We start from the raw sequence: 27,319 nt of genomic DNA on the forward strand, positions 1-27,319 counted from the left end.
CAAGGTAGACCAAACAGTTGTCAGCTATACCTCGCCATGGGCTCACTCCACAAAGCATCTCAGTTCAAAGAATTGCTCTGTGCTGGCCTGCCAGTGGTCAGCCGTGAATTCGCAACACGTGGCTCAGTAGTGGTCTCCATGCAGTATGAGCTAATAGAACTACTCAGGTACCACTTCTGAACACTGTTAGTGGAACGCTTCCAAGTGAAGACCACTGAGCCTCTGCACTCCACCCGGCCACAGTGAAAGTCCCTTCCTCATCGCCAAGGATATTGTTTTAGTCTCACACCGCAAAGCTTAACAGTTCTCAGTTGGAGGTGGTAAGCCACAAGCCTGCGATGTCTGCTCAGAAGCAATCTCCTTACAGTGTGAGCTGATAGGAGAACTTATTTAGTTAACCATGTTTAGACCATCTCTGAAAACTATGAGTGGAGCACTTCCTGGTGATGTCCCAAGTTTTCTTTGCAACGTCATCACTGCACTCCATCCTGCCGCAGTACAAATCCCATCCTTGTTGCCAAGTTTATTGCTGAGGTCTCACATCACAAAGCATCTCAGTTCGCAGTTTTGAACGGTGGTGAACCGTTGGTGGTGAGCTGCAAACCTGGGACTTTTGCTCATAAGCAATCTCCTTACAGGGTGAGGAGAACTTTAGTCAACCATGCCGAGACCATCTCTGAACACTGCAAGCGGAGCACTTATTGGTAAAGTCAGCTGATCTCTCTCTCTCTCTGTCACATTTTCTTCACTGTGTCACCACTACACTCCACCCTGCCACACTGCGAATCCCATCCTCATCACCAAGTGTTTAGCTAAGGCCTCACACCACAAAGCATCTCAGTTCGCAGTTTTGAACTGTGGTGAACTGTTGGTGGTCAGCTGCAATCCTGGTGACATCTGCTCATAAGCAATCTCCTTACAGTGTGAGGAGAACTCCTTTAGTCAACCATGTTGTGACCATCTCTGAACATCAAGAGCGGAGAACTTCCTGGTGATGCCAGCTGATCGATCTCTCTCTCTCTCTCTCTCTCTGTCAACCCCCACCTCTTCTTCACAGCGTCACCAGAACACTCCACCTGTCCATTGTGCAAATCCCATGCTCGTTGCCAAATAAATTGCTGAGGCCTCACACCACAAAGCATTTCAGTTCACAGTTTTGCACTGTGGTGAACTGCTGGTGCTCAGCCACAAACCTGCGACATCTACTTGGAAGTGATCTCCTTACAGAGTGAGCTAACTGGAGGACAACTGCATTGAGACCATCCTTAAATGCTGAGAGCTAGTGATATACGCTGTGGACGCTTGAGGCGCCGTTGCTCCGTGAAACCCACCAGACGGACGTCCAAGACACACTTCTAAGAAGCACCAAGAAGAATTTAATAATTTTCTTCAAATACAGTGCACAAAGCACAACACGCTCCACAATTCTCCAATACTCAATAATAATAAACAATAATCAATACAATAACAATCCTCCACTCCCAGCAGCTTAGTCACCCAACCTCCCAACTCCGGCTCTTCTTGCTGCGTCTTCACCAGTTCTTTAAATCAGGGGTCCCCAACCACCGGTCCGCGACCCACTACCGGGCCGCAGCCGTCTGACAGCCGGGCCGCGAGAGAACTGCCGGCAACGGAGACTCGCTCAGACTTTTCAGAACGCTTGGCGGGCGGGGCTTTGCAGCGGCGCAGAGAGAGGAGAGAGATCGAGGTGAGAGACTATTACAACAAAATATTTTGATGGTCCCAACAGTTTCCCCATATGACACGAGTCTATAGAAATCTCGTTACTATGAAGTACATTCAGCAGATACTTTTATTACAACGAAGTGACCTTGAAATGCTTGAATGAATCATCCACAGAGCAGTTACATCTGTGGTCGCAGCTCAGTTGTGCACATTTGAAGAATGATCCCCAAACAGAAACATTGTAAAAAAAATTTCTTTCTTACTTTCCTTGTGCTGTTTTTGTTGTTTCAGTGGTTTTCAGTGATACCTTTTGCTTATTGCTTGTGTGGGGAACAGCCCGGACACAGAAAGGTAGACATGTTGTTTCTTCACCACACACGTTTATTTACAACTATTATATACAATTAGTGCGCACAATCCCAGTGCCTCAGCACCAATCACCCCTTAAGTCCCTGGCCACACTCACAATGCCTTTCACAGTCTCTGGTCCGCCTCCACTCCTCTTCACCAAGCTTCGTCCTCTTGCCCCTGACTGGAGGGAGGCGGCCCCTTTTATCCACCCCGGATGGGCTCCAGGTGCATCCTAAGGGCTTCTGTAGCCACACCCCTGTGTGGCGGAAGCTCTGTTGGTGTATCCGGAAGTCTACCGGATGTCCCCAATACTCTTCCCCCCAGCGCTTCCCGGTGTGGCGGAAGTACTGAGGTCCAGGGCTCCCAAGGCATCGGGGCGCCCCCTGGCGGTGACCACGGGCCCGTACAGGGTAGAGCTTCCAAGCTCTGTACCCGTGGCCCCCAAAGCAACCAGGGAGGACGCCCCCTTGTGTCCTGGAGGAGGCACAAGACCTCCTCCCCTCCTCCTGGGCATCCCGGCCGGGCGACAAACCCAGCCGGGTGCCACACTTGTCAACATTTGATAAACATCCATTGGAATTTAACTCATTGTCACCCTCCTATAGAGACGGCAGACAAGAAAAAAAGATAACAGTGTTAATGTTTGTGATGTGCAATCTGTTGGAATGACAAATGCAATGCATATGTCTTTGTTATCCTCTTTAATAAAAGCCCTGTGTGCGTCCAGTGTCCGTGTGTGTGTGTCTTCTTGTGAGGTGCGCATGCGCGGGTTACAGTGTGATGCTTCAAAGGCCGCCTGACGCGTCACATAAGACAGAGAGGGCGGGACCTATAAAATATCGCGTGGCAGATCCAATCGGATTTCGGTAAATGAGGTAAGACCTAAAACAGAAAACATGAAAAATCCGATTGGGTACTGAGACGCGGAGACCAGCTTCCCCATTGTTGTGCAAGTGTTCAGTCTGAGGATGTCAGATCTGCGATTAAGAAGCTTGGCCCAGTAAAGTATAAAGTGTCAGTCGTTGAAGGGGTTTTCCTAAATATACGAATTTTCATGATATTACAATACGATGACTTTTAAAAGTGGATTTATTTTCGCGCACATTACATCAGTTGCTGGGGAGAATCTGCTGATTGCCCACTGTTGTGACAGAAAATTAAACGCATATTACGGACAGCAAAGCCAGTATTACTGTGAGAGAAAATTACAGGCATTTTACGGAGAAAATTTAATGAGGTAAAAGGTCCCTTGCCATTTAATATAGACTGTTCCTACTAATGTTTATGGATTACTGTTCTAGCGCCCGTTACTGTAACGGGCTTAATGTCTAGTATGCAATAAAAGAAGAAAAATCTCGGGTTGCAAATGTATGCAAACTGCTTAACCCTTTAACCGCCAACTCCCTAAATATTCCCCATGCCAGGAGAAATCTGAACAATTTTCGTTTTTTTACTTTACATTTATTCAAGCAGTATTTACCTGCTGAAATGTTTCAAATAAATGGTCAATCAAAGGACGTAGCTTGAACAAGCGGTCACGGTTTGGATCTTTCATATCTGGCTCAGATAACGGGCAGCAGTCCAGTTGAGATGTTGGGGATACACCCACTCATCGCCATCATCCGATGCGTCATCATTCACAGTATCATGCAGCGCACGTTGCTGATCATCATTGTCGCTAAAATCTTCTTCAGAACTGCTACAATCATGATCAGAATTATTGTCCAAAATCGCCTGCAAAACCTCACTTGAAGTCAGTTTACGTTTCGCCATATTCACAGCTTTCACTTTCGAATCACATCACGTGAGCGGCCAATACAACCGCAGAGTTGTCGAAATACAACGTAGTAATAATACCCACGCCAAACTGTCAGTTATACTACGCGCCAGGCATTCATATAACCACAGGCAAATGTGCCGGATAATTCCGGCAGTAAGGCGTCAGCAATAAAGCTACGATGCCGGATATATCCGGCAGAGGGCGGTTAAGGGGTTAATAACTTAATAGTAATAGAAATGTAATGTAAATTGTGTATAAAACTGCCCTACGAACGCACCCCGAATCCTCAACAAAACGGTCCCTTGAAAAATTTTCTTCTAGTAAAGTGGTTCTTGCTGTCAAAAAGGTTGGGGACCACTGCTTTAAATAGTCCATAATCCAGAAGTGTTTTCCCCTGGGTCCTTCCTCACGTAGCCTAGAAGTACTGCAGGTTTCCGTCCTTGTGACTCCGAAGTACTTCCGGGTTGTCGTAACAGTAGTAGTCCCCAGGTTCTTTGTGAGCTCCCCTCAGCTTCCTGCTGAGGAAACGGACTCCACATCCCAGGATTCTTTGAGGGAATCTGGGCAACCGTTGCCATCCAGGGGAGCTGCCACCTAGCGCCCCGGGGGAGGCAGTGTCCTGAAAAGGCTGCTTTCTTCCATTCTCTAATTTCAGGGACGTCCCGGCCAGACTGAACCGCCAGCTGTCCATCTCACATTTAATTCCCAACTCTTTCTATCAGCCTCCATCTTTTCCTTGCAGCATCACCACTTCACTCCACCTCTTCACAGTACAAATCCCATCCTCATTGCCAAGTGAATTGCAGAGAACTCAGCCCACAGAGTATCTCAGATTTGCAATGTGGTAAAACTTTTCTGCACAGGGTCGCCATTGCAGCCTGAAAACTTTTCACAGACACAGGAAAGACCTGGTTTCAAAATGAAGTCCTAGGAGTTGGGGAGCAGCAGCACATACTATTGTGACTAACAGCGTTTATGATCATAATTATGAACAAGCTGTCTGTGTTCTTCGGGACAAAAACAACCTGAAGACTCCCTAGCAGTTCTACTATCTTGGTGAACTTGCAGAGGCGTCAGCTAAGTGGGCCAGGAGAAGTCGTATCTCATCCAATACGGACGTGTACTCGAGTGCAGCTGTGGCACAAACGGAGCGGGACCAGGTGGAACCTGTCTCAGGCAAACATATGGCATCTCGTTGTGTGAACGTGTGCGTGTACTACAAAGCTGAGTGTGTCTACTTGGGTTTAATGAGAAGTGAGGTGCACTTAATAGTGCCTGCATGTGCCATCTCACCACGAGCAAGTTCACACTTGTATAAGCTTTTTCATCTTCTGTAGAATTCACACCAACTCCTGTGGCTGTACTTGAGTGCGAGCAGAGCGCACCACTCCACACACATACACACACACACACAGGTTTTCCAAAGTGAGAGCTGAAATGCATTCAACCACCGAAAAAATGTAAAAGTGCATGCATGTGCCATCGAGTGGCTGTGGTTGAGCGTGAGCAGAGCAGACTGCTCCATTCACACACACACACACACACACACACACAGGTCTTTCATTTACAGTGCATCCGTAAAGTATTTACAGCGCATCACTTTTTCCACATTTTGTTATGTTACAGCCTTATTCCAAAATGGATTAAATTCATTTTTTTCCTCAGAATTCTACACACAACACCCCATAATGACAACGTGAAAAACGTTTACTTGAGGTTTTTGCAAATTTATTAAAAATAAAAAAACTGAGAAATCTCATGTACATAAGTATTCACAGCCTTTGCTCAATACTTTGTCGATGCACCTTTGGCTGCAATTACAGCCTCAAGTCTTTTTGAATATGATGCCACAAGCTTGGCACACCTATCCTTGGCCAGTTTCGCCCATTCGTCTTTGCAGCACCTCTCAAGCTCCATCAGGTTGGATGGGAAGCGTCGGTGCACAGCCATTTTAAAATCTCTCCAGAGATGTTCAATCAGATTCAAGTCTGGGCTCTGGCTGGGCCACTCAAGGACATTCACAGAGTTGCCCTGAAGCCACTCCTTTGATATCTTGGCTGTGTGCTTAGGGTTGTTGTCCTGCTGAAAGATGAACCGTTGCCCCAGTCTGAGGTCAAGAGCGCTCTGGAGCAGGTTTTCATCCAGGATGTCTCTGTACATTGCTGCAGTCATCTTTCCCTTTATCCTGACTAGTCTCCCAGTTCCCCACAGCGTGATGCTGCCACCACCATGCTTCACTGTAGGGATGGTATTGGCCTGGTGATGAGCGGTGCCTGGTTTCCTCCAAACGTCACGCCTGTCATTCACACCAAAGAGTTCAATCTTTGTCTCATCAGACCATAGTATTTTCTTTCTCATGGTCTGAGAGTCCTTCAGGTGCCTTTTGGCAAACTCCAGGTGGGCTGCCATGTGCCTTTTACTAAGGAGTGGCTTCCGTCTGGCCACTCTACCATACAGGCCTGATTGGTGTATTGCTGCAGAGATGGTTGTCCTTCTGGAAGGTTCTCCTCTCTCCACAGAGGACCTCTCGTTCTTGGTCACCTCCCTGACAAAGGCCCTTCTCCCCTGATTGCTCAGTTTAGGTGGCCGGCCAGCTCTAGGAAGAGTCCTGGTGGTTTTGAACTTCTTCCACATATGGATGATGGAGGCCACTGTGCTCATTGGGACCTTCAAAGCAGCAGAAATTTTTCTGTAACCTTCCCCAGATTTGTGCCTTGAGACAATCCTGTCTCGGAGGTCTACAGACAATAATCCTTTGACTTCATGCTTGGTTTGTGCTCTGAACTGTCAACTGTGGGACCTTATATAGACAGGTGTGTGCCTTTCCAAATCATGTCCAGTCAACTGAATTTACCACAGGTGGACTCCAATTAAGCTGCAGAAACATCTCAAGGATGATCAGGGAAAACAGGATGCACCTGAGCTCAATGGCAAAGGCTGTGAATACTTATGTACATGTGCTTTCTCAATTTTTTTATTTTTAATAAATTTGTAAAAACCTCAAGTAAATTTTTTCACGTTGTCATTATGGGGTGTTGTGTGCAGAATTCTGAGGAAAAAAATTAATTTAATCCATTTTGGAATAAGGCTGTAACATAACAAAATGTGGAAAAAGTGATGCGCTGTGAATACTTTCTAGATGCACTGTATATCTGTCTTGTAAAATAGGAGCTTTATTGGTGCCCGACCCGGCACAGACTCACACGGAGGCACGTGTAAAAGCATAAAGAAACTCTTTATTTTGTTCACCTGTGGGGCACGTCTTCCCCGTGAACCCCACAGGTACAACACAGTCCAAATGCCACAAGCAGAGAACACATTCCCTTCTGGCACCACCACTCCTCCCGTCAAGCTTCGTTGTCCTCCTCCTTCCAACTCTGGCCACTGAGTGGTGGTTGCCGGCCCTTTTTATAGCCCACCCAGAAGTGCTCCAGGTGCTTGATCACCTGTTTCCGGTTGCACTTCTGGGTGGGACTGAAGACTCATCCAGCCAGGCTCAGTGACCCATGCAGCACCCCCTGGTGGCCACCCCAGATCCCAAAAGGGCTGTGGAGAACTCCATCTCCCATGAAGCCCTGCGGGTAGCTGAAGCACCACCGTCAGCCAGGGAGGCTGCCACCAAGCGTCCCGGGGGAGGTGTTGAGCAGCCCATGGTTGATCCCTGGAACATACGTCGAAGGGACGTCCCGGCCGTCCGCCACAGTCTAATTGTAATTTATATTAATGATGTGATTTTATTTCATTCTCAAACCCACTATATCTAATTCAGGGTCTTGGAAGTTCAAAACTTATTCTGGCAAGACTGGACACAATGCAAGAAGCTGCCCCGGGCAGAGTGCCAGTCCATTTATTTGCCCTAAATGATATAAATATTCATGCTAATTATTCATAAATCTAATAACATCTCACATTATTTCACACACTGCACACACTTTATTAAGAAAAAAAAAAGAACAGAAGTCTGGCTAAATAATGCAAGTGTAACGTCACTCACCTCTAAATTCAGCTGTAAAAGACCCCTCATGATGTCATCCAGTTCTCGGGAGGCCGAGTTTGGGCTCAGAAGACTAGGCTGCGGTTCAGGAAGCTCACTGGCATGGAGGAGATGGAGTTAGAAACACAAAACTGCAGCATTTCATTTAGTCTGAAGCTTTCATAGTGACTTTCATAGCGAGAGCATTCTAACAGAACGTTTAGCTTAGAAGTTACAATGCAAGACATGGCTGACTAAGCTGTTACTATGTCGAAATGTTCATTCAGTTTTAGAGCCATGGCGTGGGCAAATCCTATCAGAAGAACTAAGAGTAAGGGAAGTCCATCAGTCTGACCCAGAGAGAGGAAACCATATGGACATGGAGGAGAGAATACAAACTGCACTCAGACAGTGATCAAGACAGGAGTGGAGCTGTGAGGATATAGTTTGAACCAGTAGGCCACTTGTTAAACTGTATAGTAGTCAATATGAAAGACACTCTATACAATAAAGCTTGTCAAATTACATGGAATTTCTAGCAACTTTTAGATGTAGACTTCATTAGCATACCTTAGTGAGTCACAGTCGTGTAGTTTGACCTCCCCAGTGTTTTCGTCTAACCAGTCTAAGACTCGCTCTGACACAATCAAGTCATTGGAGCAGGCCATGGATGTGCGAAGGAACCAATGAGTGCTCAGCTGGAAGCACAGGATACATAATTTAACGACAAGGAATTGGGGTTTTGGACCCAACCAACCAGCTTGTGTCTCTGATGTCTAGTGTTTTATAGAAAAAAAGAGAAAAAAGGCTGAGATTGCGGCAGAGCTCAAAATACCTGGGAAGCGTTTGTACCGCACGGGAGACATCTGACAGCACGTTATTGAATTCCCAGGAAAAAAGAACCAGCTGGCTCTACTATGGAAATGGGGAACTCTGCTGGAAAGTCATCACAGAGTCGTGACGTGTGTCCAACCATGTGGTTTCTGGTCATGTATTCTGACGTCCGTTGACGGCAAGAGTCCCCTCCAGCTTGAAGTCGTGTAATGTGATGCCAGTTTTAGTCAAACTAGATAGATAGATAGATAGATAGATAGATAGATAGATAGATAGATAGATAGATAGATAGATAGATAGATAGATAGATAGATAGATAATTAATCCCAAGGGGAAATTCACAAACTATGTATGTGTATGTGTATCTGGAGTATGGAGTATGGGTTAATGTCAAACACGCATGTCACTGAAGATGGGACAAACCAGCTCTCTAAAGACTCTATGGGCTCTAAGAAGTTTGAGTCATACTAACCTAAACATCTTTAGGATGTGGAGAAAGCCTAGATGATAGGAGAACATATAAATCCCTGACTGGTAGTGACCAAGGTGGGATCTGAACCCACGATACTTCAGCTGTAAAGCAGCATCTTTACCACTCCACTAGGTCCTCATCTCATTAGGCAGGCAGAAACTGCTGGAATGCTGCCCTCTATTGGCCTGTAATAGAAACAGCAGCATAGACACTTTTCACACTTGCTGGGGTACTCTGGTCCTGGTGGTCCACAGTGGCAGCAGGTTTTCAATTTAATCAATTTCTTAATTAGATCTTATTTATATATAATAAATATATAAATTATATAAAATATAAAAATATAAATGCAGTGGAACCTCGGTTTGCGAACATAATTCGTTCCAGAAACGTGCTCGTAGTCCAAAGCACTCGTATATCAAAGTGAATTTCCCAATAAGAAATAATGGAAACTCAGATGATTTGTTCCACAACCCAAAACTATTCATATAAAAATGATTAATACAAAATATAAAGTAAAAATACATAAAGCAAATTAACCTGCACTTTACCTTTGAAAAGAATCATGGCTGGTGTGAGTGAGTTTCTAAACTATTGTGGGATTCCACCCAACGGGACGACATGCAGAAGAGCGTCCCAAAGCAATCGCAGTCTCCCAGCGCTGTAGCAGTTCACCGTAAAAGTGAATCCGAAAAGATCGCGGCCATGCTATAAGCGCCTACCGTCGATGGGTGATACAAGGAACAAGGAACGTTATAAATGCGCAGGGCCCTGCCTGACTGCTGTGTCTGTTTCAAGCTGAATAAAGCTGGTGTTGCTAAAGTACTGAGACTCAGCTTTGTGTTTTAGTGTGCAAGACACACACGAGCGCACACGTGCACACACACATACACACGCGTGTGCGAGCGAGCACACACACACAAGCGTGCGCGCACACACAGTCACAATGCTGTAGTAAACAGTATACGCTCGTACGGATGTTGACTATATGAGTGAGGCACGCCAACTCAGACAGAGAATAGGAGACGATTGCCCACAATCCCACAGCGAGAGAGAGAAGAACCATCAGCTCAGTTGTGATCACATGACGCTCAGCAGACAAAGCGTATACATACTACTCGTATTGCAAGACCTCGCTCGTTTATCAAGTCAAAATTTATTAAAAATTTTTGCTCATCTTGCAAAACACTCGTAAACCAAGTTACTCGCAAACCGAGGTTCCACTGTATAATTTTATTTTATATGTAAATTAATTATAACATAGGGCGGCATGGTGGCGCAGTGGTAGTGCTGCTGCCTCACAGTTAGAAGACCCAGGTTTGCTTCCCGGGTCCTCCCTGCATGGAGTTTGCATGTTCTCCCCGTGTCTGCATGAGTTTCCTCCCACAGTCCAAAGACATGCAGGTTAGGTGCATTGGCGATTCTAAATTGTCCCAAGTGTGTGCTTGGTGTGTGGGTGTGTTTGTGTGCCCTGCAGTGGGCTGGCGCTCTGCCCGGGGTTTGTTTCCTGCCTTGCGCCCTGTGCAGGCTGGGCTTCGCTCCAGCAGACCCCCGTGACCCTGTAGTTAGGATATAGTGGGTTGGATAATGGATGGATGAATTATAATATACCAGTAATGGCGCACTGCACGTTACTCTTTCTCTGTACGTTTATCATTCGTTTGCTCAGAGGTTGATGCGCTTGTCCTTCCTGAGCAGCTCTTCTTTTCCCCACCCTAGTGGCTGCTTCTTCTTTTCTTTCGTCGACATCTTTTTGTGTTAAAACTGATCAAGTCAGTGTTTGTGATGCAATTTCTTAGTACATTTTCTTTAATTTTTCACTTAAGCTGGCACTTAAGTCTTCAATCTGCCTCAAGAATGATTTAAGATATGAAGAGGTAGGGGAAGTGACAGCGAAGGTGGTAGGGATGAGAATGGCGCCCGTACACATGTGCCGCATGGCCGCCCTGCTGGCCACTACAGAGAGTTAATATATTACATTAAAATAAAAATAGGAATAACCTTGGAGGTCAATCATCACCCCAAAAGCGGATAGTAGACGAATTTCAGGTCAATCAGTCAAACGGTTTGCGAGCTACAGGTGATTTAAAATCCTGGACAGACAAACGGACAGCCACGGTAGCGTATTATATATAAAGATTTTATCAGCTTAGGTTTAGCGAACTCATTTGTTGTGATTCAGAACCCTTAACTTCCAAAATTTAGATTTAAACACCTCCATTTGAGTTCTAGTTGTTTCCTGTTTTCTTAAGCAGCCATGATGTGCAAATAACAACGGAGCCACCAGCTCGCCAGCTAACGTGCTGCCATTTAAATCTGTGTGTATGCATCATGAAGCATCGGTGTTAATATAATGCTTTGAAATAAATGAGAGAGAAGGGTAGAGCTAAGAGGTACAAATGTCTTCTGTACCCAAAAACATGAGAATAAAGTTATCAGAAAATGCAAAATCTACAATGTAATAAAGATTTGTCTTGGAGGAATGAAAGGACTAACAAGCCATATACGTAAATAAATACCAGACTTCTAATTATAAAACTTGTTAGAGTTCAGACCTGCACCAACTGCGGACCTCCAAGACAAGAGTTGAGTACCCTTGCTCTAGACATTGAAGACCGGCATTGCTTGCCAAACTCCCAATTTGAGGATAACTCTGGGACTCCTTGACTTTTTCGTGTCTTGTTTTTACCAGTTCAGAATGTGTGCCACGTCACTGGGTCACCCCCTATCCGACTTGATGGCATGTCCTCTTGCTTAATGACTTATAAACTGTCGTGAATCTACAATAAATGGGCTCACAGGTTTTGTATGAGCAGCTCGAGCAGATAAACCATCTTACCTGTATACGTGTTCCTCGTCTTCATCACCTTCTTTTTTTACCGGGAATCGTGTTGTGTAAACTGGTTGCACCTTGGAAGACAAGAACAGGACATTCAAAGTGACCACCCAGTGATCAAGCGTACGTCACACAGAATGCTGAAGGTGACCCAGAGATTGACGAGTGCCCCTGCAGAGAACCCTCAACCTGCTGACCCATCCTGTACCTGTCCAGTGAAGACTGCTCCCCCGTCTGTAGCTGCATTTTGCTCCGTGCCGACAGGTTGATCGCTGTTTTCAGGTGTGACTTCTGGAGCTGCATGGTGGGTAGTCTTTGCCAGCTCTTCTAGTAATACATCTGGGAAGAAGGGAAAACAAAAGGGTGAGCTGAGTCCTGCAGTTTATGAATACAATAAGTGGGGTTAGCGCTGACCCCCGTGAAAAGAGAACAGCAGATTAGAAAATGTACGGACGGCTCAGTATACAGCGCCTATAAAAAGTGTTCAGCCCCTCGGCAGTCTTTACATTTTCATATTTTACAACAATGAATCCCAGTGGATTTCATTTGGCTTTATTGACACAGATCTGAAGAAAAATGTTAAAGTGAAAAAAGATCTCCGCAAGTGGTTTAATCAATTACAAATATAAAAAACAAAATGATTAATTGCATTAGTATTTAGTCAGTATATAGTAGGTGACAACCATGACAGCTTTCAGGCATTATACTTTGCCAAACTGCTCAAAAGCTCTGCCGGGTGTCATGTTGTTTGTGACTGAACAGCTTTTGTCAACTCTGCCCACAAGTTCTCAATTGGATTGTGCGTTGTTCGTATCACTACCCTCAAAGTACCCTTACTAGCTTTCTTGTAGGGGCTAGATGTGTTTTTCCAGGGATATGTGAACTCGTCAGGTTCGTAGCAGGTTGGTCTACTCTCACATTTTAAGATTAACACACATATACAAAAATATACACAAACACAGAGACCCTAACCCCATAACTGCCGTATGAATGACGCACTCGCAGCCCGTCACTCCAGGCACTGAAAGAGACCTACTCATTGTTGGCATGAACAACGTGTGATGTCTTAGGTGTGTCTCAGTCCTAAATATTACTATGGTCTCCACAAAAGCACTCCTGGGTGCAATATATATCTACCTACAGTGCATCCGGAAAGTATTCACAGCGCATCACTTTTTCCACATTTTGTTATGTTACAGCCTTATTCCAAAATGGATTAAATTCATTTTTCTCCTCAGAATTCTACACACAACACCCCATAATGACAACGTGAAAAAAGTTTACTTGAGGTTTTTGCAAATTTATTAAAAATAAAAAAATTGAGAAAGCACATGTACATACAGTATATACTGTATATAGTAACAAAGGTGCTGTATAGGCGCCGAACTGACACAGACTCACACCGTATAAAAATAAATAAACTTTTATATTTCTTCACCTATGGGGCATGTCTTCCCTGTTACTACCCACAGGCACAACACAGTCCCAAGTACACCAACCCAAAACCAAAGAAATATCCTCCACTCCTCCCAGGCAGCTTCGTCCTCCTCCTCCCGACTCTGGCACCTTGATTAGCGGCTCCAGGCTTCTTTCATAGCCCACCCGGAAGCACTCCAGGTGGTAATTGGCCTAATTAGGCTGCACTTCCGGGTGTGGCTGCTTTCCAGCCCACATGGGCTCGTTAAACCATGTAGCTCCCCCTGGCGGTGGCCATGGAGCCCAACAGGGATGAGCGCCAGTGTAACATAATTGTGGCCCCGATGCAACCCAGGGGACCTGCCACCAAGTGTTCCTGGGAACGTAATGTGCATCCCATGGCTGCTCCCCCGAATCCAAATATATATGTGAATTTCCCCTTGGGATTAATAAAGTATCTATCTATCTATCTATCTATCTATCTATCTATCTATCTATCTATCTATCTATCTATCTATCTATCTATCTATCTATCTATCTATCTATCTATCTATCTATCTATCTATAAAAAAATCTTGGGACGAGATGAGACCTGTTCAGAGTGATGAGACGTGATTTTCTCAGAGAGACACTTTCACGTTCTGTGAGATGAGACTTTGTGCCAAGAGATTTAACCACGGCCCGGGGCCGGAAATAAAAGAAAAAGAGTATATGACAAAGTAGATTGTCATAAAGAATTCAAAAACGTTGGTGCGATACACATGAAGTGCAGGTTAGAGATAATGGAAGTAGGAAAATTTGAAAGTCTCAAAAAAATGATAGTAAAGATCGCATTAGCGCTAACAAAACAGAAAATATTACTCGGTGAAATAATGGAACAGCGAAAAAAGATTGTATATATTATTTGGATTTAAACTTTAAGTTTAAGGAGGGGACAGTTCCATCTCTCAGTTAAAAGAATAGAAAATCTTCCTCTTCATAGAGGTATGCCTCGAGAGCGGGACCCCCCAACAGGAGCAGAGGATGTATCTCTAGTATCTCTCTATATATAAAATCCAACGTCTGTCTGTCTGTCCGCTTTCATGAGAGAAGTACTTAACAGATTTAGATCGAGTTTTCTTCTACAATTTGCTTGATTCTGCAACTTCTCTCGTCACACTAAGTATCATAGTTCGCTTGCAGTACCAATTTATTTGCGTAAATCCGAGACAGGCGCAGTGGACCGAGGGGAAGGGTGGCGGTTCCCTCCTCACTCATGTGCCAGCCTCGGGGTGTATCTTCCGCTTAGCTAGTGAACGAGAGAACTACTTAATGGATTTAGATCAGGTTTTTTCCAGAATTTGCTTTAACATTCCAGTTGATTTTGTGACTTCTCTCATCGGGCTAAGAATCATAGTTTACTTGCAGGATCGATATATTCATGCTAATCCGAGACAGAGGCTGCAGGCTGAGGGGAGGGGAAAACGTAACATCAGGAGTGGGGAGCCAGCCTACCTCTGTGTTTTGGAGCGTAATATGTCTCCGCTTAGCTAGCGATAGCTTTTTGATTATTGATTTTTAAAGTTTGTCCTGTATCACCACTACGTGGGCGGAGCTGTGGGGAACGACTAGTGTACTCTTTGCATTTATTTGACAGTAAACTATTTCAACCATTCTATGATCTGCTCCTCACAAACTGAGGGCACCGTGGCGGATGTTAGCAGATTGCTGGCCAACCACAAGCGTTACCTGGTAGGTAACCACCCATACAATCAGATTGTGACACAGACTACGAATGCCGTGAATATATATTATATATAGATATATATATATATATATATATATATATATATATATATATATATATATATATATATATATATATATATACAAAATTGTATATATAAATAAATTGTAATAAATTGTAATAGGTTTTCTTATGGAATAAAAAGACTTCCACAAAGAAAAAGATTTGGAAACCATCCCCGTATAATGTCCGTTGGACCAAGAGAAACGCAAAGACTACTGCAGTGATCAACAACATGTATCGTACTGTATTTTATTTGACATCGTTACAATACAAAATGCCGTTTTTATACAGAGGACAAAATGGAGATGGGGAGTAAGTTGGCAGGGGATGACGTCGAAACTGTGGGACGGATATGACGTCATCAAAGGTGGACCAGAAGTGATGAGGTAACAGTAGTGCTGTCATCAAAAGGAGCTGGTAGTAGTGTCATATGGAAGGGCCGGATGTGACGTTTTTGGTGGCCATCTTTGGAACCCGGAAGTAAGTGTTCATTTTTCTTCTTTTTGTCTGATGAAAAGAAGGAGAGATACACTATTACCGCATATCAACCCCTCGTCTTGCGATGGTTCACTCACCTTTGGCCTTGTGGACTGCCTCCTATGTGCACGTGCGTGACAATATATATAAATATATGTATACGGGGTGGACAAAAGTAGGTTTACAGCTGGGAGTATGCAAAACATGTATATCTTTTAGTGTAAATTCAGCACTTTTGAGTGAACTGTGCCATTGTGATAATCTTTTGCATTAATAAAGTTAAATAAGCTATTTTAATAATCACAACCTGCATGTCATTTTCCATACGAACAACTGTAAACCTAGTTTGCCAACCCCTGTATATATATATATTGGTTGTAAGCATACACTGATCACTTTGCCGCATCTGCCACATGACGAACCACCTGGATTGGGTACCCCCTCAGGGAGAAGGTCCAGCACAGTACTCAGAAGTGACTGAAGTAATAAAGTAACTACATGACACACGCTGTAGGGGATGCCCAGTGGAAGAACAGTGCGGTAGAAGTAAAAAAATCATTGGTTGGTAAGTGGCATATAATCAAAGAGCCTCCATGTGGGTCAAGAATATTCTTGGGAACCAAAGCAGCATTTATTTCTGGGTTATATCCAGGGACACCCCATATGGTGGGAGTGAGTCCTGTATGGAGTGACAGGCATTGTGGACATCGCTCTTATGGATTAGTGTGGATAGGGTCTCTGTGTGTGTGTGTGTGTGTGTGTGTGTGTGTGCGTGTGTGTGTGAGAAGTTTAGGGTGTGAGAGAAGACCAATCCAATAATGAACTTGATGAGTTCTACTAACCCCACAACGAGAGAGTCGCACTCTCCTGATTGTCCTCACTAGTAACAATAAAAACAAAAAAACAAACAGTGCCAGTGGCATTTCATCCATCCATCCATCCATTTACCAACCCGCTGAATCTGAACACAGGGTCACGGGGGTCTGCTGGAGCCAATCCCAGCCAACACAGGGCACAAGGCAGGAACCAATCCCGGGCAGGGTGCCAACCCACCGCAGAGTGGCATTTCAGAATTAACTTATTCAAAACATTCAATAAAAAACAAAAAAAAAATAATCACTCCATTTTATTCCTTGACCTCTAAAGCCACTGCAGTGACATTGCTGTCCATTATTTTTAGTAGCCAAGGAGAAGGGTAAAAAAAAATTACAAAACCAAGTTGTATCCAGCAGGGGGCGCTAGCTCCCTTGATGGAATAAGTTCTTATATAATTGCGGCATGTTACATAACCCGAAACAATATAGATATAATTTTTAAAAAGTGATACCCCTCCCTTAGTGATATGGCGGTAAAAAATAATGGTACACGCGGCATAATAGACGAGAAAGCCATGACAAGACCATCACCGAAGTGGGAGCCCGATGTGTAGAGTCTGCCATTTTCGTTGCTGCATTTGAAGGATTTTCCGGATCGGATGACGTGATCTCCCATCCATCCGTCGGCTTCAAAGGTGTGCCAGGCAATGTTCCAAGGCTTTATACTCTTCCTCCATGTGCAGGCCCTCACTTAGGTGAATCATGCCATTCCAAACAAGGCAAAGAAGATCCAATGTCATGCTGATTGTTACATGTTGCCCATTTCGCAGTTGTCCTTAACTTGTCTTGTCTTAAGATGCTTGCCTAGCAATTCTAAATGCTGGGCCCCTGTGTCCTAAATCTGGCTTTGCGTTAGCTGTACATGTTAGAAGAAAAGAAAAGCAGATTTAAAATATTTGCACAGAACACAGTGACATCCTAAACTTATATTCTGATTACACCAAGTCCAGATCATGACAGCAGTGGGACATGAACTCGGAGCCTTGGGATTACAGATCAACCCTTTCAAGTCTGTGGCTCTCAAGTAGAACTCCTTTTGGAATATTAGCCAGTTAGGGGGCTTCTTATACAGCAGCAGACCCCCGCTATCTCAGCTTCAGTGCACTCAATCCTCCTGTTACAGTTATTGCAGGCTCAAGTCTGAACTGAGGGAAGGAGGAATGCAATCCGAAAAGTGCACAGAATTCCCAACCGTGACATTTAGAATTAAATCTGGGAGAAAGATCACTTTGTAGATGATGATGATGACCAGGGTGTGCCCTGTTCATAAGGTTGGACTTTTCACAAATATAAAACATGCTAGAGTTGTTACCGGAGCCTCATGTGATGGAGCCAGAAAGGATACGTCTGACAAACACGAGCCGAGGTTTCACTTCCCAATTCCGTGAAGACAACCACAGGAAGGGAAACTTGCCACCCGCTAAGAAAGCAAAGAGTGACACTCAGCAGTAACTGGTGAAGTTTTGTAAGGGTCACGTGTGGCCTTCCAGTGTCACAGCAGACTCGCCCTACACGTAGATCTCGAGATGTCTGACCACTCTGAGGTCATCGTTACTGTTTTTTTAATTTCTAATGGATGTACGCAGTTACGTTTTCTCAGCTGTTACTGGAAATACACAAACTGCCTTTCTGGGATGTTATTGCTGCCACCCCCCCATAATGATTCAGATTTAGAAACTAAACTAAAGGTAGCTGCAACCAGGAACTGAGCCTCTCACGTGTCGGGCCGAGAGCACAGAGGGCTTCAAGAATGGGAACTGCAGCTGCCTTCCTCATAACTGACACATGCAGAGAATTTCTGGATTGTCGCCTCATTAGAAATGTCTGTTTTTTTATATCATAAGCCACTTACTCATTTTAACTCCACCCTTACTTGATCTCTAAAGTGCAGGACTATCGGGGTATAAGAAGGATCTGTCTTGGTTCCCAACTAAAATGTGTTGGATGTCCATGTCCTGTTTTCAATTTTGCTTTCCTGACCTCCTTCTATGGTCCAAAGACCAGCATTTAAGCCACCTGGACTCTCCGAGTGGTCCCATTACAGTTGTGTTTTAGAGTTGCCAGAAAATAAAGAATAAATGGAGGTGCTGTGCCCAAAACAGGTGGTTCAGTTAACACACAAAATGAGTGACAATTGTGGAAGAAATGAACGATCAATGGTCCAAAATGGAGATGCAGGTGGAAGTCATCAGTATCTGCTAAAATCTCCTTGACTAGGATGAGGGTACACTTCAGGGCAAGAGATAATGTGCATCAATTATTTTGAAATGTATTCTCTTACCTATAGCGTGGCTAGTGTATTATTTGTAACAATAGCGCTATATAGAGCCCAACCTGGCACAAACTGACACAGAGGCATGTGTAAAATCCAAGCACAAACTGCTTATTTTTCTTCCCCTGTGGGCGCACGTCTTCCCTGTGACCCACAGGCAATACACAGTCCCAAATAAAGCACTCCTAATCACCACAAATACGCCCTTCTGGCACCACCACTCCTCCCTTGAAGCTTTGCCCTCTCCTCCCGACTCTGGCCACTGAGTGGTGGTGGCTGGCCCCTTTTATAGCCCACCTAGAAGTGTTCCAGGTGCTTGACCATCTGGTTCCAATTGCACTTCCGGGTGGGGCTGAAGATTTGTCCAGCTGGGCTGTGCAATCCATGCAGCACCTCCTGGCGGCCACCCCAACTCCCAACCGGGCTCCCATGGAGCCTTGCGGGAGGTTGAGACATCACCATCGGCCAGGGAGGCTGCCACCAAGCATCCTGGGGGAGGTATTGAGTTGCCCATGGTTGCTCCCCCGGAACATATGCAGCAGGGGCGTCCTGGCTGGGCATGGGACCTGGCCGCCCGTCACATGTTATATACGTTGTAGAAAAGGCGCTATACAGGCGCCCAACCCGGCACAGAAGGACACAGAGGCACGTAATAAACCAAGGACTTTTATTTTTCTTCACCCGTGGGTGCACGTCTTCCCCGTGACCCACAGGCAATACACAGTCCCACAAGCACTCTTCTCCACACACCAACAATTCTTTCTCCTCTCCCACCACTCCTCCGCAAGCTTAGTCCTCCTCCTCCTCCTCCTCCTCCTGACCCTGGCTCTCTGAGTGGTGGTGGCTGGTCCTTTTTATATCCTACCCGGAAGCATTCCAGGTGCTCGATCACCTGGTCCTAATTGCATTTCTGGGTGGGGCTGAAGATTCGACCAGCTGGGCTGCAGACTCCATGCAGCTCCCCCTAGCAGCCATCTGAGCCCCCAACCAGGCTGTGGAGGAATCCATCTCCCATGGAGCCATGCACCAGGTTGGGGAATCATCGTCCGCCAGGGAGGCTGCCACCAAGCGTCCCGGGGGAGGTATTGAAGTGTCCATGGCTGCTCCCCCGGAACAGATGCAGCAGGGGCGTCCCTGCCGGGCATGGGACCTGGCTGTCCTGCACAATGTATTGTATTATAATCAGACAAGGTAAAGGGTTTGGAGACAAGCCAGGATGTTTGCCTCCTATGATTCGACTTCTCCATGCATGGCTTAGCTTCTCTTCCCATGAACTTCCTCTATTGATCACATCACCAAAGCCAAACTTACCAATCAAATTCGCTCAAAGCGACCAGACAGACACACACATATATACGGGGGCACAGAGCACCACTGGAAAATAAAAGCTTAACAACTAACCAAATATGTCCTTTTCTCAAGTCAAGAATCTTATCGAGCATCAAAGCATGTCTTGAGATGATACCCACATTGTAAAATAGCTTATAGGTGTCACACTCAAACCAAAAAACACCAACATTATGAGACATTTTAAAAGAAGATTCCTCCGCAATAACCGTTCACCCCCAGTGGCCTGGTATTCTTTCAAAAAGACCAAATCACAGTATACTTTTCCTGCTATGTGCCTGGTATCGTGTTGACTTCCGTATTTATGCGAGAACCTCTCCCACAAAGTCACTGCTGTCACACAAGCCAACAGAAAACGCATCCTTATCTCGAGAAGAATAGTAACAGGGAATATGTGATAAAATAATTACCCCAGTTCCCATTTATTATCAGAAAAATATGTCGGAAACACAGGAGACATGTTAGAACATTAGAACACTACGAAAATTTAGACGAGAACGGGCCATTCAGCTCAACAAAGCTCGCCGATCTTATTAATTCTTCCACAATAACATCAGGTCAAGTTTTGAAGGCCCCTAAAGTCCTCTTGTCTACTGTTGTACACAAGTTGTTAAATATTTTGTATGTCTGGTGACACTAGGGGTCACCGTTGCCCCGTAAAACCCACAGACAACACGTCCAAACACCTGGTAAAAGTCCAACTAATAATTTTAATTATTATAATAATGTGCACAAAGCACCTCCACTCCCACAATACACAATAATAATCAATAATCATACAAATAATCAACAATAAATCCTCCTCTCCACCCAGCAGCTCCGTCACACTTCCTCCCAACTCCGGCTCTCCTGTTGGGTTTCCCACAGACCTTTAAATAGTCCTTGACCCGGAAGTGCTCCTGTCCTTCAGTCCACGTGATTCCATAGCACTTCCGGGTCAGATAAAGAGTTATATTTTTCTTCAGCCCGGAAGTACTTCAGTTCTTCCGTCCCCATGACTTGGGAGTGCTTCCAGACTATCCGGGAAATAAAAATCCCCTTGTCTTCGTGCAGCGTCCCACGGTGGCCCCCAGGGTCCCCAACAGGGCTGTGAAACCGAACTCCATCTCCCATGGTGCCCTGCAGGAATCCTGGGCACTTCTATGCTGCAGGGAAGACACCATCTAGCGGCCTGGATGTGTCGGCTTGGATAAGTTGCCGGCCATCCATCACAGTCTTTATTTGTAACTTTGGCAAAGCAATTGTATCATTGATAAGAACAGCAATAGTTTGATATTTAACTAACCATCCACGCCCCCCTTTTGGGACTGAGCGAGGAATTTTATGACAGGGTTGGGGGGAACTGCCTCAAACCAATTTGGCAAAATGAATCTCTCAATCAGCCCCCAAAGGAAAGCCAGACGGCCCACCTGGCAAGCATCAGCTCAACAAATGGTTTTGGGGGGGACAGGTGTGAAAGGTATTGTGTGCCCCCACTAGTCTGAAGTATGGCTGTTTGGGATTGGTTTGAATCAGAGGCCATTCTGTAGCACGACACCACTATTGGTGTAAGGATTTGGACAAAGAATGAATAAATTTGGTTGCTTTACCCCTCTCTCTCTCTCATACCATCATGATGAAGGAGCAACTCACACACCATGAACTGAAAAGAAGGCCACACTGAGAAGCACAACTCGGCAGCCATATTGAGACAGGCATGCGGCCTGTTCTGAAGATAGCAGATTAAAAATGAGGCCTTAACTAGAGACATTTTGAGTAACTACAAGTCTGTGTGCCGCCTGAAACTACACATCAGCATTTACCAGGTGGTATGGTTGCCAATATTCACATGTACTTTGCTTATTGTTATTATTTTATTAATATCTCGTATATATATTTCTCTTATGGTTCGTTCTGCTTCCACTTCAAAACCGGTCCCGCCCACATGCAGCCGACACAGCATTTCTCGATTCCTATTCGTCCTCTTCCATGTCATGCACTATACTGGCCTGCTGAGCGTAATACATCCAACAAGTACTCGAGGTGCTTCCACAACGGTAAAGTAGCTTTACCACCTTTGTGGGAGCCACCTGTGTCTTTACAACAGCTTCTTACACAGCAAACATTGGAAGCTAAAAATTATCGTGAACACATTCGAGAATACAACTCTTCTCTAGCGTTTTCTTCCATGGGTGAACAGATAACTCAAACTCCTGGCCACGGACCATATTGTTTTAAAATACATGGGCAAATTTATCACCAAATCTCTCCACTATACGCTAACACTTCTAACTCTCCAGGATATGGACAGTTGTATGTTTTTGACACAGCGCAAGCTACTGAAGTACGCTTACAAAATCAATCATACAAACACATGCATGAAATCGCTCAGTCCAATCCAACAGCATCTGTATGAAAGGTTTTCAAGAAAAACCCTACGCAGGATTTACGACGATACAATGCCCCGACATGTCACACCGATGTTGCAGCGATTTTCATTGGAGAAGATGGCGAAATGCCTGCCGAAAGGGACATTTGCATCTATCCCATAGGCAACTCCTGTAAACAGATTTCCACGCTCAATATGAATTGCGATCCTATGGTTTACCCACTTTTATTATCTTACGGAGACATTGGCTGGCACAAAGATTTACAACATGTTTCCGATAAAAGAACCGCCAAGCAAATAAGGCTTACTCAATGCCAATTTTACGCGTACAGATTTACGCGTATTTTGCACTCCAGCGGCAAACTATTCCAACAGTACATTGTAAATGCGTATGTTAAAACAGAGGGCGCACATCTCAACTATCTCAGATTACATCAACAAGATCTGCGCGTGGAACAATACAAAGGACTATCAGACACACTGCAAGCACACGCTGAAAATAACAACATACATGTAGGCAAAATGATCATATTACCGTCCACATTTCCAGGAAGTCCAAGATACAGTCGACCCTTGATATACGACCGGCCTGACATGCGAACAACTTGCTTTATGACCAAATTTTTTGTTTTGAATTACGACCAACATCTTGCGTTAAGACCCTAATGCAGTCATGTGTATCCGCTTGTGTGATTGTAAACAAACAGCCGAGAGTGTTTGTAAGCGTCAGTCGGAGTCCAGATACATGTGTTTGTGGACGTAATTTCGGTCAGTGCAGTGATTTATATAATTTATTTTGATAATTGCTAAGGATGGAAGCGAAGGTAACGAAGGTAAAGAAAGCGATCACAATCGAAACGAAGAAGGAAATTGTGTGGAAATATGAGAGTGGCGTTCGTGTGACCGATCTCACGCATATGTACAGCATGTCGAAATCAAACCATCTCGACAATTTTACAAAGAAAAGATTTGTATAAGGAAACTCCTTCCAAACAATAACCACCTTCCATTTTATTACCCTCCTCCTTCCTTCCTTCAAGCCAAAGACGTCAACTTAAATGGTGAGTACAGTATGAAATTGTTGTTTCTGGTAGGCTAGGCACTTTTTATAACTTTTTGGTTAGTACATTAGAAAAATTATTGGTGTTTTTGGTAAATTATGCACATTATACAACCCTTTTCTACTAAAAAAAAGTTAAGTAAGTGTTGCCGTGGGCGGTTCAGAACACATTAAGGCCATTTCCATTATTTCTTATGGGAAAAATAGTCTTGACTTACAACCAACTTGAGTTACAACCAGCCCTCGCAAACGAATTGAGTCAAGGGTCCACTGTACATGCAATAAAACTATCAGGATGCCATGGCCATCGTTCATGAATTTGAAAAGCCTGATTTATTTATTACTTTCACATGGAATCCTGCTTGGCCGAAAATTCTACATGCACACTGCGTCTTTCAAGAAATATTTATTTCTTCTTGATTTCTGAATTCCTTTATCACTGTTTTCCGTTCCTATGCTTACACCGCCGTATGCTACAGCGGGCGTCGGCTAGTTACCAATAATACATTATTTAAGTTGTAACTTAACTCCTGCTTGTCTTTTTCTCTGTGATTGCCCGAGGTTGTGGATGTAGAAGGGAAGGTGGGGAGAAGTTATAAAGTACAATACCTTACTGTATAAACAGTGTTACGTCTATTGGGTTTGAGGCCTTCTGACAAAGGCTACTCATTAATAATACAAAAGAGGAATGTAGAGAACTCTATCAAGACAAAACATCTACCATACTACTCGGTCACTTATTCTAAGCGTCTGCAGTTCCCTGTGCAAAGAAAAACATCTTAATATTTGTGCTAAATTTATCTTTAACAAGTTTCCAACTTGTATGTCTTGTTATATCAAAACTTTTGCCGACGTATTCTTAGGGGTCGACTAAAGCGTTAAGCTTTTGGAATAATCTTCCTGCTCATGTCAGGTCTGCACCAACTGTGGCCATTTTTAAATCTACACTTGGAACACACCTTTTCTCTTTGGCTTTTATTTAGAATTTGTTCCTTTAATATTTGTGCAGTATTTTATGTTTAATGCATTTGTTTAACGTTACCCTTTCTTGGCAAGTCAATTCAAGTTGGGGAGCATGCACTGGTACAGTGTGTTGCCGCACCCACTACACAACGAAACAACTCGGGATCCCGGTTTGCCACCCCCCAGGAAGACGCGCAGTCCAATCCCACCCTGCAGAAATGACCCTCTATCTGCCAGAGCCAGGTGTTACGTGGGCGACTCCTTGGTCTGCTCCAGACACTCGGGTCCCCAACAATGAGGATCTTATGAGCTGGATCACCTTCGGGGAATCCACATGGCCGTAGTGCCGTAACTGACGTGTAGTTCTGTTTACCTCATTTATGTTAATGTACAGCACTTTGGTCTACGATGGACATTTTAAATCTGCTTTATATAGAAACTAAACTGAACTCAACTCATGTGCTAATGTGACCGACCAGCCTGTGTTACTCTGGCATTCTTTCCATGCTGTTGTGGCAGTGCAGCTGTCCCAATGTCACCATGACCATGCCTATTGGCCACCTTTAAATGAAGAGCCCAATGGTGGGCCTCTAGTGCAGGGGTCGCCAACTCTGGTCCTGGAAGACCACTGTGGCTGCAGGTATTCATTCTAACCCTTTTCTTAATTAGTGTCCCATTTTTGCTGCTAATTAACTTCTTTTGAATTCATTGTAATTGACCTGCTCTTCAAGACTCAAACCCCCCAATAATGATATACAAAATGAGCCAAAACAACTGGGGCCTCATGCATAACGCCGTGCATAGAACTCACACTATAACATGACGTAAGCACAAACGCCGAAGTGTGCTTACGCACAGAAAAATCCAGATGCAGGAATCTGTGCATTCGCCAACTTCCGCATTCTTCCGCTACATAAATCCCGCTCAGCGTGGAAATAAACGCACGTGCACGCGCTTGCTGTCCCGCCTCAACTCCTCCCAGAATTACGCCTCTTTGAATATGCAAATCAATATAAATAGCCCTTAAGCCCAGCGTTCTGTGAAAAGGCAATGGCAAAAGTACAAGGAAAAATAGAAGAATTTCAGCGAATACCAAATGGAGGCAAAGAAAAACACACTATTTGTTGGTTTAAACAGTTATATAAGCAACAAAAGGAAGCTGATCGAGTGACATAGCGTGTCGGAGAAACTCGAAAGCTAAAGTTCACAAAGTCGCACAGTGCCCGAAATAAAAAAGATGTCAGATATCAAAGTCGCCGTGAAAAGGCGACTCGTAGTCCACCGTCTGAGTGTCATGTGAAAGCTTATTAGGGTACAGAGAAAACAAAAAGGCACACAGTGTGAAAAAAACACGAAATGTCAACTTTAATATCGAAATTTCCACTTTAATCACGTAGTTTATTTTGTCATTAAAGTAGGAGATCATAAACTTCATCTTAAAATCGTTTCATTTACTCGTTTCTCAAATCCCATCGTAACTAAAGTAGCACGTTAAATGCTTTGTTGTGTATTGATCTTCTATGTGCTCTGTGTGTGAATCATTACGTGCTCTTCCTCCGACAGGACACAGAATCCATTACGTTTGAACTATTACAGCTCTCTGAGTAATTAAAATACTGAGAAGTGTACGTGATATCATTTTCATGATGATATGAGTTAAAGCATGATATTAAACATTGGGAACACGGTGGCGCAGTGATTGTTCATGTCTTACACAAGATGCTTGCTGTGCCATGCGCGACCTTCGATGAAATGCTTTATTGCAGCAGTACTGTCTCTTTCAAACGTACTAACCCACAATTCCTGTCCTTACTTTTCTTTCTCCAAATACCCAATCGCCACACAATCAGCTATGTAATAGACATTAAGCCATCTGTAAGCTTAGAACGCCGATTCTTCAAAACTTTTAAGGAACATCGAAATATCTTCGTAATGTTTAATTATTCTATGCATCTGTCCTTCCAGTGTCACGCCAGCCACAGCATGAAAACAGCGCAAGGCAGGAACAAACCGTGAATGAAGCTCAAGCTCGCTAGCGCTGTGGCACCGTGTAGTTAAAGTTTAATCTATAAAATATAATCAACATATTTTGCTGCATTTCATCTTAAAAATGATATCGTCATCATATGTAAATACGCGCTTTATAAAGTGGCTCAGGTTGTGCAATATTATAACTGGATCACAAGTACAATTACCTCAACTTGCAAGTACAAACAGTTCTACAAGGAGCACTTGAGCTGCCTTCGTAGATGTGGATCTAAGAAAGGGTAACCACACAGGGACAGTAGCACTGCTTTGACGCTGGGTGCCACCAGTCTGCAAAACTGAGCGGAGAACTTGCGTATGACAGGGTATGAGGTACCGTGGAAAAGTGCGTGGCTTTACGCCAAGTGTATGTTTTATACATCACGATTTGAACGTGGAAACGTTCGTACGCAACATTTCTGTGCGTACGCACCGTTTATACATGAGGCCCCTGGTGTCCATCATACAATATCTGAAAACAAAGAAGGTCTCAAGAATGTTGCTCTGCCCAGGTCCCCAAAAATTTTTAATGGCGCTCTTAGAAAAGAGAAAATCGACAATTTCAGAAATGTCTGCTATTGCACAACGAGAGCAGCAACGAGCCATGGAATTAAAGAACGGGTTTAATTAACAACAAGAATCGGCGCCTAATGAAGCAACCGGTGTGAGTTTGAGGCCCTGACTTAGCTGGTCTTCTGTTGGCTCACTCACTTCACATTTCATTTCTGTTTGGGTGCCATTTAAGGAAAGAAATGAAGCAATTCAGAGGAACAAATCTTAGAAGAGAAGTCAATTTAA

General features: G+C 44.3%; 1 protein-coding gene across 1 annotated transcript in view; it reads right to left on the bottom strand.

Annotated features, from left to right (window-relative positions):
- Nucleotides 1–27,319, bottom strand: part of lpxn (leupaxin) — a 68,032-nt gene that overhangs the window by 18,495 nt on the left and 22,218 nt on the right. Inside the window, exons 2-4 of the mRNA XM_028812197.2 lie at nt 12,138–12,268; nt 11,933–12,003; nt 7,812–7,908 (exon numbers count right to left, since the gene is read on the bottom strand). Coding sequence (XP_028668030.1) covers nt 7,812–7,908; nt 11,933–12,003; nt 12,138–12,268 — 299 coding nt within the window. The remainder of the gene's footprint in view (nt 1–7,811; nt 7,909–11,932; nt 12,004–12,137; nt 12,269–27,319) is intronic.

The sequence above is a fragment of the Erpetoichthys calabaricus genome, chromosome 10 (assembly GCF_900747795.2).
Source record: "Erpetoichthys calabaricus chromosome 10, fErpCal1.3, whole genome shotgun sequence".
NCBI lineage: Eukaryota > Metazoa > Chordata > Cladistia > Polypteriformes > Polypteridae > Erpetoichthys > Erpetoichthys calabaricus.